This window comes from Capra hircus, chromosome 15 (genome assembly GCF_001704415.2).
Source record: "Capra hircus breed San Clemente chromosome 15, ASM170441v1, whole genome shotgun sequence".
Classification (NCBI taxonomy): Eukaryota; Metazoa; Chordata; class Mammalia; order Artiodactyla; family Bovidae; genus Capra; species Capra hircus.
This window is the reverse complement of record NC_030822.1, coordinates 45,885,472-45,905,863: the sequence shown is the minus strand read 5'-3', so window position 1 is coordinate 45,905,863 and position 20,392 is coordinate 45,885,472. Positions and strand designations below refer to the sequence as shown.

Sequence of the window (20,392 nt, the reverse complement as noted above, 5' to 3'; positions counted from 1 at the left end):
TGAGTAAAATTGACTTTCTTCTGATCTTGTGAATCAGGAGCTAAAATGAAGACATAAATGATTTCTAAGGATTCTTGCCTGTCTAAGTTTTCCTGATTCTTTAATACTCAATAGTAAGGCATATTAGTGATGATACCAGCCACCATTTATCGCCATATAGTCATTACTTTTCCAACTCTCAACCATCTCCACTCCATTCAGTATAGAATGTTCCCTCACTGGCTTAGCACCGACTCCATCCCACCCCCACTCCCGCACTTTCTGAAGACACCTGGCTGAATTTTAAAAGAAAAGAGTGTAACAGAGTAAAAAGGAAACAAGACAGTCCTTTTTCTCCCTGAAGTTCTAGCAGTTTGACTGGCTATTACTTGTGAATTTTTCTTGCCACTGAGTCATTGCGCATACAGAATTATGAAACTTTAATTTCTTTAGAGGCTTGTTATATTAGAGAAATTGTTCCAAAGAAAGCAACAATCGTGACATAAGCACATCTGGCTCTTGCAAATTATTCTTTATTAAGCTTTCATTTAATTACATGTGCTGAAAGGTCTGTTTTTGATTACTGTAATTTTTTTTATTTGTCCATCTGAATGATAGTAATGCTAGAAATTACATACAAACCACCTGTTTTTTCTCCTCTACTAATATGGCAAAGTTTGAGCTGTTTTCTCTGTGGTTGATGAACTAGGAAGCTTTCTATTTATTATGACAAAAATATGACTATCAAGGTAATGGCTTAATCTTGATGATAAGAAGAAAAGAAAATATTTGAATGGCGTTTTCAAGCATGAAATTGTGTTAAAATTGAGGTATCTGAATTCTGGTTAACCGTAACAGATTAACGCATTTATTTATCACCAGTTTCACCCCAAAGCTAATAAATCGACAGTTAAGGATTTCACATCCTGTGCTAGGAAAAAGAAACTTGACTTTTTTCCTCCACAAATCTGGCTATATTCTCTTTAGGATTATGCTATATGCAGCATAGAGGAAGGAGGGACTGCTACTGGGCCTTAGGGATCTTGAGGGCAGCATTCTTAACACCCAGAGGGGTCAGCATCCCTAGAAAAGTTTAGTCAGTACTGAATTGGAATGATGTTCTTCCAGAAGTGCCTAGGAAAGTTTAGATCAGTTTCTTAGTTCATGAATATTAAAATTACATGAATGGACATAACAACATTTAATGCACTTTATAATGATTTTAAGTACTCAAAAGAATATTTGAGACCATTTAATCAAATTCCTTTCTGTACGATTGAAGAAACTGAGTTCCAGAGCAAGTCAATCCTTTGTTTAAGGTCCTAAACTTATTTTTAGAAGGACCAGGAACAGAATAATGGCTCCCATAGCACTGCTCTTTCTTTCTGTTATACTATTTATTATTTTTTATATTCTTCTTTAAAAATAGTGAAAGAGAAATTTCAAAGTATTCAGAGAAATAGTTATCTAACAATACGGTAAGTTTTTTTGGAAGCTCTGTTTCAGCTGCATTTAAAGAGATGATTTTTGTCTTCCCTGTTTTGCAGCAGCTCTATGCCGCTCAGCTGGCCAGCATGCAGGTGTCACCTGGAGCAAAGATGCCATCAACTCCACAGCCACCAAACACAGCAGGGGCAGTCTCACCTACTGGGATAAAAAATGAAAAGAGAGGGACCAGCCCTGTAACTCAAGTTAAGGTATTTGCTTTGCAGGATTATGGAAACAGTTTGGAAAATAGCTTCACAAGAAAGGTAGTGAACCAGGCTGTGCTGGGCATAAACAGCAGGAAGCAAAGCAACATAAAGGAACCCCAAAATGTTCCTCTTTATGGTGAATTTCATGATTGAGCACTGAGAAACAGGTGTTTCCCTTTTGATAACAATAGTGCCATATTGTGAGATCTTTACCTAAATCTGCAAACTTACTTCTCAAGAGTTTTTCCCTTTTGGATTCTAGCTTTTATTTTTTAACGTTCATTGGCATGTATGGCCATGGTTTTATTACCAGTCTTTGTCATAGTCTTGTGACACTTCTCTCTAACTTTAAACAGGTGGGGAACCAACTTATAGTGCTAGAGGAGGAGGATCTCAAAACTTTAGATTGACAAGAAAGAAAGAGGATCCGATGCTGGACCTTTATATGGTTTGATGGTAAAGGTCTCTCTCCCTCAAACAATAGTTATAAATGTGGGCTTTGAGGAATGAGTGGTGTCATAATCTATTTATGCTTTGATGCCACATATAGTTGTGATAGGATAAATAGGATCACCCAAGTTATGACTGAAACATTAACAGATCCTTTTCTCACTGATTTTCAGTGTCTTAAAATGGTATAACCAGGAAGTACATGGTAACAGAGGGGAACTGGTGATCCAGTCTAACTTTGTGCTGCAGCTGGTGCTTATAGGTTTTTATGATTGTTTCTGCTTCCTATATTGAATTAAAAAATTCAGAAAGTTCAAAGAAACAATTCTTTTATATCATTGACTTACTTACTTTGAAGGATACACTAAGCACCGATATATTATTGTATGTGTCCAAAGTACTGCCTTTGGAGAAATTTTGCCGTTGTTACTTCATTACGTGGGAAATATCTAAGGCTAACGAAACAGCATTGAAGTCCACAAAATTACTGAAATTGTTTTATTTTCTAAAACTTGTAGTTAGGGATTTCGAGACTTCAGGAAAGCCATTGAAAATATGGATCCCAAATACCAAAGATTAAAAAAAGAGTAAACATAATTAAGAGGGATAGTTCTGCTTGTGCCTGTCCAAAGGAATTAATTTAATGTCCCCCATGCCTTTAGGTTCTCCAAAGAAGTAGATGAACATTTATGCTTTGTGGTTTGAAATATTGAGATATGACAATAGGGGCTTTACATTTAATAAGATAGCATTAACTTATGGAAACAGACTATTTTGTGTTCCAAGAGTTTCTTTTTGTGAGTAAGAGAACACTACAATTCAAACCAAAGCACTTTGTTTAACTATAGTTGTTAGAGTATAAGCATATCAAACATCAGTGACTTGAGGTATTGAGTATTAAATATTTTAACATGAAAAAGTCATTTTATAAGTGAGTTGGCCAAATGGAATTGCACCAAACCAAGCCTTTACTGGATGAGTAAAATGTTCCCTGGTTAGATTCAAGTTTATATCTGCTTTTACCATTCCAGCTTTGTGGGCCAACTGAATTTTATTACTCACTTGACCACATACAAATTCTTAGGGAGCTCTCTGTATAATTTAACTTGACTCTACTTTATGTTAATAACAAAGGAAACATTTATCATACTTATTAGATTGTTTATTGTATGTGTGAATAAAACTATATCAACTAAGACATAAAGCAAATGCTTTAAATTTTTAAGATAGCTCCAACCTATTATTGTAGAAGTTCTAAAAATAATCTTATGTTTTGCTAATTGGAAGAATTATGGTCACTAAAATATCTCATGTTTCTGCCTATAGTCAATCTTTCCCTCTGTATATAACATGACTATGTAACCTAGGGCATTGTTAGCTGAAGGTGATAAAAATAAAAGTGGATGGTCTTCTGCTCCTTTCTCCCCTGAAGGATTTTATTTGTTACAGTGGTCAGCATCAGTAGTTAGGCTGTTTCTGTTCAAATGTCAGTTCTATGACTTTCATTAGGTGTGTCGCCTTGGGCAAGTTACTTAACTTCTTATAGCGTTAGTTTTTGCCTCTGCAATCTGAAGGTTAATATTATTATGGGTCTTCAATGAGATAATACATCCTCTAGCATATAGTAAATATTTCATAAATGTTAGTATAGCAATGATGTTGATGATAATCTGATGATAATAAAGATGCTGGTAGGTGGTAATAGTCATTGTGATTGAAATATCTGGTTGTATACCCAGAGAGATTCTAAAAGAAACCAAGAAGTTTTCCATTTCAAACCGTTATGGAGGAACAGGGATTCTATTTACTCTCCAAACTTAAAGAAGTAAAACTCAAGACAAAATATAAAACAGTGGTTTCCGACATTTCCAGTAGGAGTACAGGAGAGTGGCCTCTGATAGAAGAGAAACAAGTGAGGCAAGCACCCCAGTTGTTCCAGCTTACTGTCTTGAGAGAGCTTCCAGGCAATAGTGCGGTGTGTATGTGGGGGTTCCCCACATGCTGCTTGGCAGGCTTCCTGAGTAGAGAGACAAGACTTCAGAGTTTCAAGCTGCCAAGGTACATGGAATTTGTGAGAGAAAGTATAGAGAGAGGGCACAGGAGATCCGCAGAGGGTTTCCCTGTAGTTAGCTGAGTATTGAGCAGCACATGCATGTGAGGAAACTACCTGAGGCCAGAGGGAAAGCAAGATGCAGCAGGCAAAACCACTACAAGGTTTGTGAAGAACTGAGAATGATTTGTATTCCCGTTGGCCAGGTTGGAAAGATCTCTTGGCACATGGGCACCAAGTAGAGTCCCTAGCAGGGTATTACTTCACTGCAGCTGCTAAGTCACTTCAGTCGTGTCCGACTCTGTGCAACCCCAGAAACAGCAGCCCACCAGGCCCCCCGGTCCCTGGGATTCTCTAGGCAAGAATACTGGAGTGGGTTGCTGTTTCCTTCTCCAATGCATGACAGTGAAAAGTTAAAGTGAAGTCACTCGGTCATATCCGACTCTTAGCAACCCCATGGGCTTCACTGCTGCTGCTACTGCTAAGTCGCTTCAGTCGTGTCCGACTCTGTGAGACCCCATAGACGGCAGCCCACCAGGCTCCCCCATCCCTGGGATTCTCTAGGCAAGAATACTGGAGTGGGTTGCCATTTCCTTCTCCAATGCATGCAAGTGAAAAGTGAAAGTGAAGTCACTCAGTCGTGTCTGACTCTTCGCGACCCCATGGACTGTAGCCTACCAGGCTCCTCTGTCCATGGGATTTTCCAGGCAAGAGTACTGGAGTGGGGTGCCATTGCCTTCTCTAGTAAGGCCAAATTATCCCTATACCTCCCTAACTCAGTTTAAAAGCAAGCCTGGTAAGGCTCTCCATGTCTTAGAACAAAGTCCACAAATATTTAAGGTAACATACAAACTGAAATCCAACACTGTAAAAATCTCAATGTGGAGCATCTGTTCAATAATTATCAGGCTTGCAAGAAAATGTGAAAAATAATGAGAAGAATAAATCGATTATTAGAGATAAACCTCAAAATAACACAGGTGATGAAATTACTAGATAAGACAATAAAAACAGCTCTTAAAAGAGACTTTCAACTAGACCAAGTGAAGAAGTAAGCCTATCTGCTTCTCTTCACCCACAAAGTATCTGTTGGGCCAGGACAAGCTGTGAGGATGAACAGCAGGCCTGCCATGGTGGAAAAGAATTGACTTGATTGGGAGTTAATCAGGGCTTCCCGTGCTCAGTGGCATTGTTGGTAGAAATGGAAATTATTGAATTGTAAGACTAAATAATAAATTAGAATATGTAGTCATACTTTTTTATTGAGCTTCACTTTATTGTGCTTCACAGCTATTGTACTTTTTACAAATTGAAGGTTTATGGCAATCCTGCACAGTCAGATGATGGTTAGCAATTTTTTTTAGCAAAAAATTATTTTTAATTAAGGTGTATACATTGTTTTTTAGATATAATGCTGTTGCACATTTAATAGACTACTGTATTGTATAAACATAACCTTTACATGCACTGGGAAACCAAAAATTCATGTGATTCACTTTATTGGGTTATTTGATTTATTGCAGTGGTCTGAAACCAAACTCATAATGTCTCTGAAGTTTGCCTATATTCAAAAAAGAATTATAAAATGAGATATTATAAACTCCATATATTCAAGAAACATGAACATTATAAGGCAGGACATGGAAAATTCATATTGAATGCCTGGAGATGAAAAATACAGTGTTTGAGATGAAAAGTACACTGGATTGGTATTGATTTGGAATAGCAACAGATTAGATATTACAGAGGAAAAGACTAGTGAGCTTGATGACATAACAATGAAACTGTCCAAAATGAAATACATAGAAAAAAAGACTATCAGTGCTGTAGAACATCAAATGGCCTAATATATACAAATAGAGCCCCAGAAGGAGAAGGAAGGGACGGAAAATATGTTTTAAAAAGTAATGGCTGAAAATTTTCCAAATGTGAAGAAGACGCTGAACTAAGGGATCATAAGAAACTTGGTGAAGTAAAAGAAATGTGGAGAAAACTAACTAAATACCTAACTTAGAAATCACTGTTATTGAGAAATGAGCAAAGGAACTAACTAGTCTAAATATCCTTTGAATTCAGAGCAAAGGCAAGTAAACTTTAATTAAGCACCGTTTGTGAGGGATGCAACTATGTTTCCTGAGAACCTATCGTATATCTAGATGGAGATAAAAGTACATTGCACCATAGATGTCCCAGATTACTTATTCCCTACCAAGACAAACAAACAAACAAATGACTTATTTTATCTGATAATTCAGTAAAGAAAAAAAGTGCCTGGGATTTGGAGCCTAGAAAACTATAATTCAAATTCTGTCCTTCCATGCACGGTTTTGTATGGTCATTTTATCACTTTGGCTGCTTCTTTCTTTGTAAATGTAGAATACTACTGCCCAGTCTCATAGTTATTGGTAGTTAAATGAGCTAATATACTTGAAAATATCCAGCACAATCTTAGGCACAGGGGCTCTTTTGTGCATGTTATTTTCATTTTCTCTTTCTAATCCTCCCTCCTGATAACTATCTTCTGGCCTCCCTGTTTGTTCCCACTCAAACAATGACCATTAGTGCTGGAAGAGGCCTTAGAGATCAGCTAGAATCAGGCCCTCCTTTCTATAGATGAAGAAATTGAGTCCCAGAGAAGTGACATGTTTGCCATAGCGGAGAAAGTTCAGTTTCCAAGCTCTACTCTGTGTTCTAAACAATGACGTGAAAAGCAAGTTCTTTGTGCCTTCTCAGAAGCAAAAGAGGAGTTAACATTTGCTGGAAATTTTATTTTAAACACAATACTGCAGATCTTAAAAACCTAGCGTTTAAATGAGTATGTTCATATTGCAATTAAATTTCTAGAATGATGAAAGTGTTAAGGGTGTTACATGGCAGAATAAATGAAACAAAAAAAAGGTAAAGAGCTTAGCTTTCAAGCTCCTGGTAAAACCAGAGTTACAAGCCAGATATTTGAATACTGTGCTCAGTATAGAAGAACTGGCATCTTAAAATAGACATTCTGTAAATATATGTAGCAAAGAATATAAAGAGACATCACTTTAGACATGAAAAATAAATTGCATATAGCATGGTATGTAAAACATAATTATAATGTGTCTTTGCTCTTTACAAAAATTAATTTTAAACATGAATAGAAACCAGAATAGAGACCATGAAGAGCGCCCACACCCAGAAAGCCACATAGAAGCCATGCTGTGGCATGTGGCTCTCTGGGCAAAGGCCCAGGAGAGCAGAAGAAGGCTTACAGTGTTTCCATTTTTAAAGTACTTACAATTGTTTGATTTAAAATATATATTAAAAAATTAGTGGCAGAGCCCATTTATAGTTCCAGGAACTTTTCAGAGAGAATAACACAAAAGCACTACAGAGCTGCTGAAATTTTAAATAATTCTTTGTAAATGCCCTAGGTTAATTTGGATCCCTGAAAACACATTAGGAAATTAAGCTGTAATGTGAGCTAATTCAGATTTTAATTTGGCAAAAAGAATGATCCAACTACACAGTTAATGTAAATAGAAGCATAACACAGGGAAATTAATGAGGTTTCCTTCCGATGAATCTTCAAGGAGGTAGATAATTAGCTTCTTTTGTTATTATTGTGGAGAATGTGGCATTGTCTCTGAGGTGTAAAATAACTGTGGCTTACTAAGTGATAATGTGCTTCATTTGTCTGTTTTTTTTTAATAATTATTTATGTTAAACTCTTGTAGGATGAAGCAGCAGCGCAGCCGCTGAATCTCTCATCCCGACCCAAGACAGCTGAGCCTGTAAAGTCCCCAACATCTCCCACCCAGAGCCTCTTCCCAGCCAGCAAAACCAGCCCTGTCAATCTGCCTAACAAAAGCAGCATCCCCAGCCCCATTGGAGGAAGCTTGGGAAGAGGATCCTCTTTAGGTAAATGGAAAAGTCAACACCAGGAAGAGACTTATGAATTAGGTAAAAGAAAGCAAAATGCGTTTAATGATGACTGATTCTTGTTTTCAAAGTATTCTTTAGTCCAAGAAAAATTTAAATACTGAAAGTAAATAATGTAAAAGTAAATTCTTTTCTACTAAAGCATAACCCAGTGTGGCGTCTTAGGTGACTAGAACTTTCAGGAAAGGTTAGAATATAAATCCTGTTGGATGCATTCTCCCAATGATGATGAGTTAGATCCAGCAATCAGAGACTTAGAAATTTCTGTGTTGAGTCAGTGCTTTGCCACTGAAGTGACTCTAGGCAGAGTAAGAGTGGCCGTGAACTCTCCAAGGGCCTAAAGGAGCCTGGCCTAAAAGCTGCCTGCCAAAAGTCCAGAATTTTTTGAAATTTTGTTTTCTTTGTAAAATGTGAATTTTATACCTTATCCCATATCAGTTTTCCACTGAAGCAAATATGAATGACACTTAGTGACATCATATAAAATAAAGTTGATATCTAGTAAGATATGTCATAGTGATCCTCAGTCTTCTTACATTCTCTGATACACTGCCAATTGTCTCTAGGGATAGTCATACCCAGGTGTGAGAAGTATAGGGGATAAAGGGGATCTGGCATCAGGCAGCCTTGAACTGAGAAAGAGCCTTTACTTACTAGCTGTGTGACCCTGTGAAAATTATTTAATATTTTTTTAACTCAGTTTCCTAATCTCTGGAAAGGAAATATTATTTCCTAGCTTATAGGTTGGTATGAGAATTAAGACAGAAATGTATGTATACAAAGTCTCTAACATGGTATCTGGAACCCAGAAGGCATGCAACCAAAAAGACTAGACAGCCAAATACCAACGCATTTACAAATACATGTGGAATGAAACAGTAATTGCGAAAGCACTTGTCAGTGGCAGAGAGGCAAGTAAATATGAACATTATTATTACCATGCTCTATAAGTTTCTTAATTTTCCAATAAAGACACAGAAGTTCAAAGGGATTTGGGACTAGAACCAGCATTTCTTTACCACATTACCTTCCATGTTTTATTTAATCCTTTAGCCTGAATTGCTTACAGCAATAAATAAAATAATGTATAAGTGTAGCCATTTACAGTTTAACCAAACATTTTGTCTATCTTATCTCATTTGATTTTTTACTATCATCTTATGAGTTAGGTAGTATGTTATTGTTATTCTTGTATAATAAACTGTCGTCTTTCAGATAAAATGACTCACCCACAGCCATGTAGCTATTAATTAGCAGAGTTAAAACTAAAGTCCAGGTCTTCTCACATATAACTCAGTGCTCCTTTTGAAAACTCATTGTTGGAACGTTTGTTGAACAATGCTGAATCTTAAGTGGCTCTTCTGATGATGAGATGTAAATCTTCCTTACTGAAACTGGGGACATTAGGATCTACCCAGCAGTCTATCCTCTTTTTGAGTCAGAACACTCTTTTAGGGGCCCAGAGATTTCACTCCAAGTCAGTGGGATCACTGTGGCAAAGAGAAATGAATCATTCCCAGCATGTGAATATGATCACTGGATTATTGAAAGTTGTGAGATGAGGGGAAAAAGCCAACATGAGGATAAATAATAGGTTTGATCTTGAAATGGCCCTGGTATAAACCACTTCTAAATTTTATTTGGAAAGTATTTGTTTTCTGTACTTAGCATAGTGGGGGACAAAAATGACTGTACAGGCCCTTGTTCTTTTGGAGTTTACATCTTAGCAGAGTGTATTCCTTAGATCGTGAACTAGAAATGAGCTGAAGTAATAGCACCCGTGTTCACACAATACTGGATGGATTTTCTTTTTTAATCAGAAAAGCTTCAGAGCTAAAGATACAGGGTTTCTATTTGCTAAAAAGTGGCTGTTTAACTTTCTAAAACTTTTCCATAGATAGCGTTGGGAATATTTTCTAAACTCGAGTGATAAGCACATGTACGGCACACACATAGACGTGAGCTTGATCATAGTCTGGTTTCCTCTGTCCCATCTGTCTCTGTGAGGTGTGTGCACATACACAGATCCACACACACATATATACATACACACATACGTGTGCTATAAAATGCTCATACCAGGAAACACACAAGCTCATCACATTGAACTTTACCACAGCAGCTGAAATCTGTCAGTCAGTTGCCTTCTTTTTATCTAAAATTGGAAAAGCTAATCTAAAGTATCGATTTTAACCTACAATAAAATGCAAGATATAGAGGAAATTTAGTTTAATTTAAAATTTTGTCCTTCTGTGCTGCATGGAATATAATGAAAGTAAATATTTTCACTTTATTTTAAGGTTTATCCTTATATAAATTCCATTCCCGCACATTCAGCCTCACTGTCAAGAAGGCAGGGAACTGAGAGCAGTGGGTGTTCAGGTTGTGGGTAGGAAATGGGTTGTCATTCTCTTCTTAAGTAACTGAGGCAGCATGAGTGGAATGCTTCATTAACCAGCCAGTGACTGGGGAACAGAGAGTGTGGTGTATTCCTTCCCACCCCCTCTCTCCTGCAGTGGGCATATGAACACACAGATACAGATATCACTAAAAGATGTGTGTGGCCTCACAGATTTTTTTTTTTTTTTTTTTTTGGCTGGGCCAGAAACAGCTTTCCTGCATTAGCATACTAAATATAATGGGCAGCCTGCACAGATGTCTCTGTGCCCCTTCCTACCACTTTCATCCCAACTACTCCCCCACTAATTGTTAAATATAACCAGAAAACGTATGTGTGTGTGTATGCATGTATACTTATATAGGAATCTAGGAACCTACATTTGTGAGGAAGCGGGTTAACAGAGCCCAGATAAACTGAAATGCTAGGGTATCCTCCAAGAACTGAAAACAAAAAACCCAGCACATGTCAGTTACCCTGGGTTTCTGTGGTCTATTGCATTTTTCTTAATAGCAAACGAGCCCCTTCCTTGCTCAAAGAATGTGGTGTTCTACAGGGGAGTGGACAGTAGCGGTATTTTTTGTGTATAACCTTACAACCCTCTAATAATACATCCTGTGTATGCAGATATCCTGTCCAGTCTCAACTCTCCTGCCCTGTTTGGGGATCAGGATACAGTGATGAAAGCTATTCAGGAGGCTCGGAAGATGCGAGAACAGATCCAGCGGGAGCAACAACAGCAACAGCCACATGGTGTTGATGGGAAACTGTCCACCCTGAATAATATGGGGCTGAACAACTGTAGGAATGAAAAGGTAAAACTTGCTTCCCTCCTTCACTGGCTCTGCTAGACCCATTGACTCATTTTTATCTGGCTCTTTTCAGGCTCCAACGCATCAACCTGCAGCCAAAGATTTGGGCTTCTAGCTTGAGGACTGTCTTGCATTATGTTTAAGCATTACTGCTGATTAAAAAATAAACCTTTTCCCTCTTAGTACCCAACCAAACACCCAAACTCCTGCCATTGGTGTTTTTCTGTCCCGTTCCAAAAGGTTAGAAATATCTTATAATAAAGGGGGTATATGAGGTTACAGACTATCAGAATATTTTAAAAAAGCATATATACTCACAGTGAAGGCTAATACATTATTATGACTCATCATTGAATTTATTACTAAGTTTCCTATCAGCCTGAGCAAAACAGAAAACAGAGAAACTTACAAAATGCATTCGTTTATTTTTTTGATTCATCAGATTCTTTATCAAGTGCTTATTGTGTAATAGACACTGTTCTAGGCACTGGAGATACAACAGTGAACAAATGAGACAAAAATCTCTGTTCTCATAGAGCTTACATTCTGATAGGGGAACGCAGATGAAGAAAAAAATAAACAAATACATAATGACTAATGTTGGTAACAGGAGGAGGTGAATCATTGCCATGAGAGAAATAGCAGCAAGTTAAGGAAATACAGTTACAGGATTGTTCCTTTAGGTAGGCTGGTAAGGACTCTAAGGAGGTGTCATGTAATAGAGAGAGTGAAGGAAGCCCTGTGCAGGCCACATGAAGAGCATCCAGGCAGTGGGAACAATAGGCTTAGAGGCCCTTAGAGTGTAGGACAAGGAGGCCAATTTAGCAAGAGCAACTTGAGGAAAGGCAGAGCAGTGAGACCTAAAGAGAAGTGATAGCCTGGGGCAGACTGTCGTAGACCTGTAGGCCTTGGAAGGACTATGTGTGTTTCACTCTGAATCTGATGAGAATTCCTACATTCTTTTTGTCCAGGGCATTGACATGATCTGATTTACATATAAAAAGGATCCTTCTGCAAAATGTGCAAGAGCAGACTTCAGAAGGCTAAGAAAGGAAACAGGCAGACCAGTTGAGAGGTTATTGTCAAACAATGGCTGGAAAATGCTGATTATTTGATGAATTAGTGATCCTAGCCATTGCTTACCCTGTATCTGCCTCACCCCAGTTTCTGCCTCCCTCTTCACATGGCTGTCTTCCCTCTGTGTATATCCCCATGTCTCCAAATCTTCCTCTTCTTAAGAAGAACATCACTTATTGAATTTAGGGTCCACCCTAATCCAGTGTGACTTTAACTTGATTATATCTGCAAAGACCCAGTTTCCTACAGATAGAAAAGTAGATTACATAAATATATTAATTTAATACATTAAATTAATAATGACTTAACTCCCCCTCCCCTACTTTGATTGATCGTTTTAGCAGAAGGTTCACATAAAGTAAGAGAGAAACTATCTGGGGAATAGTGGGCCTTTTGGTGCCGGATAAGCCATAAACTTTTATACACTTGGGACCTGCTATGCATAGGGATTGTTGTTGTTCTGTCACTAAGTTGTGTCCAACTCTTTGCGAACCCATGGAGTGCAGCATGCCAGCCTTCCCTCTCCTTCACTATCTCCTGGAGTTTGAGCATACTATTTTTGGAGTTTGCGCCACCTCCATGTTGCTCAAACTCCATGTTTGCTCTATATTCTATGTCTGGTTATACTCATATCCATTATATTATATCCGTTGTGTTAATGGTGCCATCCAACAATCTCATCCTCTGTCGCCCCCTTCTCCTCCTGCCCTCAATCTTTCCCAGCACCGGGGTCTTTTCCGCTGAGTCAGCCCTTTATGTCAGGTGGCTAAAGTATTGGAGCTTCAGCTTTACCATCAGTCCTTTCAATGAAAATTCAGGGTTGATTTCCTTTAGGATTTGCCATAGCTTAGTCCCTAAGTCGTGTCCGACTCTTGCGACCCCATGGACTGTGGCCTGCTAGACTCCTCTGTCTATGGGATTCTCCAGGCAAGAATACTGGAGTGGGTTGCCATCTCCCTCTCTAGGGGATCTTCCTGACCCAGGAATTGAAACCAGGTCTCCTGCATTGCAGGCAGAGTCTTTACCAGCTGAGCTACAGGGGAAGCCCTCTTTTGGGATTGACTGGTTTGAACTCCTTGCTGTCCAGGGGACTCTCAACAGTCTTCTCCAGCACCACAGTTTGAAGGCATCAGTTCTTCGGTGCTCAGCCTTCTTCATGGTCTAACTGTCACATCTGTACATGACTACTGGAAAATCAGAGCTTTGACTATATCGATCTTTGTCAGCAGAGTGTTGCCTCTGCTCTTTAATACACTCTCTAGGTGTGTCATAGCTTTTCTTCCAAGGAGCAAGCATCTTTTAATTTCATGGCTGCAGTCACCATCTACAGTAATTTTTGAGCCCAAGAAAATAAGATCTGTCACTGCTTCCACTTTTTCCCCATTTATTTAGCATGAAGTGATAGGACTAGATGCCATGATCTTAGCTTTCTGAATGTTGTTTTAAGTCAACTTTTTCACTCTCTTTCACCCTCATCAAGAGGCTCTTTAGTTCCTCTTCACTTTCTGGCAGTAGAGTGGTATCATCTGCCTATCTGAGGCTATTGATAATTTCTCCCAGCAATCTTGATTCCAGCTTGTGATTCATCCAGCCTGGCGTTTTACATGATGTACTCTGTATATAAGTTAAATAAACAGTGTGACAATATGGAGCCTTGTCATACTCCTTTCCCAATTTTGAACCAGTCCGTTATTCCATGTCTGGTTCTAACTGTTGCTTCTTGACCTGCATACATGTTTCTCAGGAGACACAGGGCTACTGAGTAGAAAATTGGGGTAAAAGCAAGAGAATGGATACATGTAGCAAAGAACATCTCCTACTTTACAATTTTGTCAAGGGTGAATCCTAAAATTAGTATGAGAAGGATGTCAATGATTTATGTAAGTCTTTTAAATTGTATTGGTTTTCAAATGAAAGTGATATATGGTTACTAAAATTTCTAATAATACAGTTGTATGGTCAAAAGCTAATTACCCTTCTCACCACATTAACTACCGTTGGTGATTCAGTTTTCTTTGCATATGCGGGAAGTATTAATGAGTGTAAAGGTATATATTCTTACTTGGAGTGGTAGGCCCTGAGTTGTCACTTGCCAACTGTATGATATTTGGTAAGTTGAATAACTTCACTGAATCTCAAGTTCTTCATCTATAATGTGAGGGTAGTAATCTGGGCTACAATAGAATAAAATATATATGAATATACCTAGCAAAGCCTCAGGTACAGAGTGGGTACTTTCTTATGTTTCCCATACCTTTTAGGCTAAATTATGGGTGATCTTTGAATATATAGAACAAATGAGCTATTTTGCCACAGATACAAGTTCCTCATAACAATGATGGAAGGGTCAGCAGAAGAAAGCAGAGTTAGATGTTTCAGATGATGGCATATTGACCAACTTACATAGTTAAACTCCTTTCTAACTGAGTTGATACACAAAGCTATGGAAACTTCAGATTTATTAAGTTAGATCGTGGTTTCATAATGTCATAATTTCATAATGTCATAATAATGCTGATGCCTCAGCATTATTGACATTTTTGGCTGGAGAATTCTTTGTCATGGGTGGCTAATCTGGCCTCTACTCATTAGATGCCAGTAGCACCCCTCAGAAACGTCTCTAGATATTGCTAAATATCCCCTATTGGGGTAGGGAGGACAAAATTACCCCTAGTTGAAATATCACTGGACTAAATAAATATGTTTAGAATTAATACATTTCAGAAATTTTATTCCAAAAAAAACACAAGTTATTTAAATAATCACATGTGAGTGTGCTTTCAAGCTCAGTCGTGTCCGACTCTTTGCGATCCCATGGACTGTAGCCTTTCTCTGTCTGTGGGATTATCCCTGCAACAATACTGGAGTGGGTTACCATTTACCCCTCCAGGGGATCTTCCTGCCCCAGGTATTGAATCTGTGTCTCCTGTGCCTCCTGCATTGGCAGGTGGGTTCTTTTACTACTGAGCCACATAGGAAGACCTTTCAGTAGTCACATTTGTTTTTAAATTATAGAGAATCATTTGCTTTTGCTTAATGTTAGGAATAAAATATTTCTTTGAAAAATATTTCTAATGAAAAACTAGAATTTTTGTTTGGAATATTAACATAGAGAATATTTAAAACAGATGTGTGTACATCATTTAGGATGTGGGGGAAATAAGAAATAAATTCAGTATTGTTACAGCAATTCTGCCTTTCAGTGAAGCCCCTCTGTCACATTAAGTAGGCTTAGAATAGTGACATCCTGAAATGTTTGCACTACCTAAATAGTAAATTGGCACTGGACATCCCTTCCTTCCAGCAGGGACTCTGTTTGTCTGACACAGTGACCCTATATTGTTGAATTTATATCATCGATTCAAGTTCAAGCTTAAGACTCTGCTAACTTCAGATACTCTGGGTTAATTTTAAGTATTTCTCATTGACTTTTCTTAATTCATATAGAGGAAAGACGTCTGAGGCTCTGAAATAATAACACATTAATTTGTGTTGGAAGCCACCAGTGAGAGATGAGAGATTAGGTTAAGATTGAAAATTAATAAATCTCAACTTGTCCTAAAATATGTCACACAATGTAATTGAGCTCCTGGAGATAAGTGGCAAAATGGCTTCTACAGAATCAGAAACCACTGGTTTCTCAGTTGAAGAGAGTTGTTGTCTCAGTAGAGGATCTTATAGGGGTTGAATTCAGGTTGCTGGAAAAGTCCATTATATTCAAGGCTGTTGTGTCCATAGCTCTCCTTTACATTATCTCTGTTGCAAATAATGTCCTGCTTTGAACGTATATTTGTTGTAGGCTTTGTTTGGCTTCCCTGGTGGCTCAGACGGTAAAGAATCTGCCTGCAATGCAGGAGACCTGGGTTCGAACCCTGGGCTGGGAAGATCCCCTGGAGAAGGGTATGGCAACCCACTCCAGCATTCTTGCCTGGAGAAGCCCCATAGACAGAGGAGCCTGGAAGGCTACACAGTCCATGGGGTCTCAAAGAGTTGGACATGACTGAGCAACTAAGCACAGGCTTTGTTTAGTTTCTAGGCCCAGTATCTATTCTTGTTAGGTTCATTACCTGCAGAAGAGTAAATTAAGAATGATATTAAGGGACTCCTATGATGGTAGACTTGGCTCTCTTATAATCAAAATATCCATCTTAATTTTATGAGGTTTCACACAACACTACTTTTTCTTCTGAGAATCATATTTTCTTCTGAGATCAAACAAGATAAATATATGATGTACAATAAGATTAGTAAAATAGATTGTGACAAAGTCAGTTTCAGTTCAGTTCAGTCACTCAGTCGTGTCTAACTCTTTGCGACCCCATGAATTGCAGCACGCCAGGCCTCCCCATCCATCACCAACTCCCGGAGTTCACTCAGACTCACGTCCATCGAGTCAGTGATGCCATCCAGCCATCTCATCCTCTGTCGTCCCCTTCTCCTCCTGCCCCCAATCCCTCCAAGCATTAGAATCTTTTCGAATGAGTCACCTCTTCACATGAGGTGGCCAGAGTGTTGGAGTTTCAGCTTTAGCATCAGTCCTTACAAAGAAATTCCAGGGCTGATCTCCTTCAGAATGGACTGGTTGGATCTCCTTGCAGTCCAAGAGACTCTCAAGAGTCTTCTCCAACACCACAGTTCAAAAGCATCAATTCTTCGGCGCTCAGCCTTCTTCATAGTCCGACTCTCACATCCATACATGACCACAGGAAAAACCATAGCCTTGACTAGATGGACCTTAGTCGGCAAAGTAATGTCTCTGCTTTTAAATATACTATCTAGGTTGGTCATAACTTTTCTTCCAAGGAGTAAGCGTCCTTTAATTTCATGGCTGCAGTCACCATCTGCAGTGATTTTGGAGCCCCCAAAAATAAAGTCTGACACTGTTTCCACTGTTTCCCCATCTATTTCCCATGAAGTGATGGGACCAGATGCCATGATCTTCGTTTTCTGAATGTTGAGCTTTAAGCCAACTTTTTCACTCTCAACTTTCACTTTCATCAAGACGCTTTTTAGTTCCTCTTCACTTTCTGCCATAAGGGTGGTGTCATCTGCATATCTGAGGTTATTGATATTTCTCCCAGCAGTCTTGATTCCAGCTTGTGTTTCTTCCAGCCCAGCATTTCTCATGATGTACTCTGCTTAGAAGTTAAATAAGCAGGGTGACAACATACAGCCTTGACGTACTCCTTCTCCTATTTGGAACCAGTCTATTGTTCCATGTCCAGTTCTAACTGTTGCTTCCTGACCTGCATACAGATTTCTCAAGAGGCAGGTCAGGTGGTCTGGTATTCCCATCTCTCTCAGAATTTTCTACAGTTTATTGTGATCCACACAGTCAAAGGCTTTGGCATAGTCAATAAAGCAGAAATAGATGTTTTTCTGGAACTCTCTTGCTTTTTCAATGATCCAGCGGATGTTGGCAATTTAATCTCTGGTTCCTCTGCCTTTTCTAAAACCAGCTTGAACATCAGGAAGTTCATGGTTCACGTATTGCTGAAGCCTGGCTTGGAGAATTTTGAGCATTAACTGTCTTTAAAATTGCCATCTTTGGAATTATCTTGATTTCCTTAAATGTAAAGGTTCATAAATTAGATTTATGACTTTATTCTTGTAAACCATAGTGCAGTTTTAGAGAATTTTTCAGCATTTCTATCACAACATCTTGTCGTTTATAAAGCATACCTCATCACACTCATATCTGGACATTGTTTAAAAATGAGTGTGTCACAGATTTGAGTTCCCTGAGAAGCAGACTGTGAGATGAAGATTGTGTGCTGATACCTGCTCAGTCACTTCAGTTGTGTCTGACTCTTTGCAACCCTATAGTTGGAACCTGCCAGGCTTCTCTGTCCTTGGGAACTCTGCAGGCAAGAATACTGGAGTGGGTTGCCAGGCCCTGCTCCAGGGGATTTTCCCCACCCAGGGATTGAACCCGGGTCTCCTGCGTCTTCTGCATCACAGGTGGATTCTTTACTGATGAGCCACCGGGGAAGCCTGAGATGGAGATTAGCAAACAGGTTTGTGGGGGTAGCAGGTCCTCTTTCTGATTGCCACCTGTGGAAGGGAAAGGATGAAAGCAGAATTGGACTGTGATGCAGTCTCATCCAAGGCCTTAGCCAACCGCATATGAAGCTTTGAGGCTGCCATGTCCATTCAGAATTGTCTAAAGTTGGATGGAAGGAGTGAGCTTTCATACATTTGTGTGAACCAGTCATTAGATGAGGGCTGCCCTGGGAAAGGGACTTAATCTTGGGTGAGGTGTGACTCTAGTTGAGGTGATGCTGAAGAGGGCCAACAGCTGAGGGTGAGCAAAACATTCTCTACAGGTGAGGAAACAAATCAGTCCTGAAGGGGAATCTGGGCAGTACATCACAATTTCCTTCGTAGAGTTGTTTTTGTGATATTTACTAACATTAGATGTATATAGAACATGTTTTGTGTATTTCATAACTGAGGGGAACATTTACTTCACAGACACAGGGGTTTGCTGTTTTTGTTGTTTAGTCGCTAAGTAGTGTCTGACTCTTTTGTGACCCCGTGGACTGTAGCCCACCAGGGTCCTCTGTCCATGGGATTTCCCAGGAAAGAATAGTGGAGTGGGTTGCCATTTCCTTCTCCAGGGCATCTTCCCAACCAGGGATTGAACCTTGGTCTCCTGCATTGCAGGCAGATTCTTTTACTGCTGAGCCACAAGGGAAGTCCTGAAAGTGAGTGTCAGTTGCTCAGTCCTGTCTGACTCTTTGCGACCCCATGGACTGTAGACCATCGGGCTCCTCTGTCCATGGAATTTTCCAGGCAAAATACTGGAATGAGTTGCCATTTCCTTCCCCAGGGGATCTTCCTGACCCAGAGATTGGATGCATGTCTCTTGCATTGGCAGGCAGATTCTTTACCACTGAGCCATCTGGGAAACCCTTATAATACATACAGAATTACATATACGTCCACATGAATACATGTTGACCCATGATATATTTCACTTTACTGGGTAAACTCCTATTTTGACACTTTGAAATGAAGCATTGTTAACTTGATCAACCAGAACGGCACCAATGGAGTTGTTCTGGTTGACTGTGTCACAGGATATTTAGGGTCTGTTAAATATATAGATTTTAGGGACAATAGACTGTAACGGCACCTTAGGAGCTTTCATGCTCCATCATTTCAAAATAGCTGCTGTGCATGGATCATGAATGTCTTGCCAGCAGAAGTCTAAGTTTATTCCCTGGGTTTTAACTTTCTGCAGCAAGAACAACCTATGACAGTGCCAGGGCAATTTGATCATATTATAGGTGAACTTCTTACTAAATTTCATTGTTTTGACATTTCTCAGATAGAGAGTGTTTTAGTCATGACAGTACACTGTAGGATTTTAAATAGGCTGCTTCTAAAGGTCCTTAGAGCTAAGCTAAGGACATCTGGCTAGAAGAGAGGCAAGGTAGGGTGGGCCTTCTTAGTGTTAAAAAGTGCATTTTGTAAGTTTTCTGAATTCCCTAGTGTTTGAATGCTGACTCAGTGATTGGTTAGAGTACATTCCTACATAGGTATGATGTAACTTAGATATCTGGTTATTTTGGTTATCTTAATAACCTTGAGGAGCCAGTAGATTGATTACTTGTTGATCAGAGTTACCCTAAATAGGCCGATTGCACATCTATACACATGTGGCCTGAACTGCTGTTCCGTTGATCTTCCAAGAATCTCAAGAAAAATTCTTGACCACATTGCATGTCAAAATGAACTACCATGAACACTATTATCACACTCTGTCTGCCTCTGAAGTATACTGGTGGGATTAAAACTATAGAGTGAAAGAACTGAAGGGAACATAACATTTGATCTGGTCCAACACCTTCAGTTCACAGACAGGAAGACTGAGACCTAGAGAAAGAACATGACTTATGCTTGGTCACATAGTGAATTTGTGTCAGAGCAGGAATTAAATCTCAGCTTTCCTAGTTCTTCATCAATGATATTTCTAATTTCAGAAAAGTACCAGATTTGTTTACTTATT

The 20,392-nt window shown here is 39.0% G+C and overlaps 1 protein-coding gene across 11 annotated transcripts in view; it reads left to right on the top strand.

The window, feature by feature from the left end:
* Nucleotides 1-20,392, top strand: part of SOX6 (SRY-box 6) — a 715,392-nt gene that overhangs the window by 617,393 nt on the left and 77,607 nt on the right. For 7 of the 11 annotated variants that reach the window (XM_018059595.1, XM_018059594.1, XM_018059593.1 and 4 more), the window contains 3 exons: nucleotides 1,527-1,676; nucleotides 7,887-8,112; nucleotides 11,117-11,304. In XM_018059595.1, coding sequence (XP_017915084.1) covers nucleotides 1,527-1,676; nucleotides 7,887-8,112; nucleotides 11,117-11,304 — 564 coding nt within the window. The remainder of the gene's footprint in view (nucleotides 1-1,526; nucleotides 1,677-7,886; nucleotides 8,113-11,116; nucleotides 11,305-20,392) is intronic. The other 4 variants (XM_018059591.1, XM_018059592.1, XM_018059598.1 and 1 more) reach the window with 1 other exon arrangement.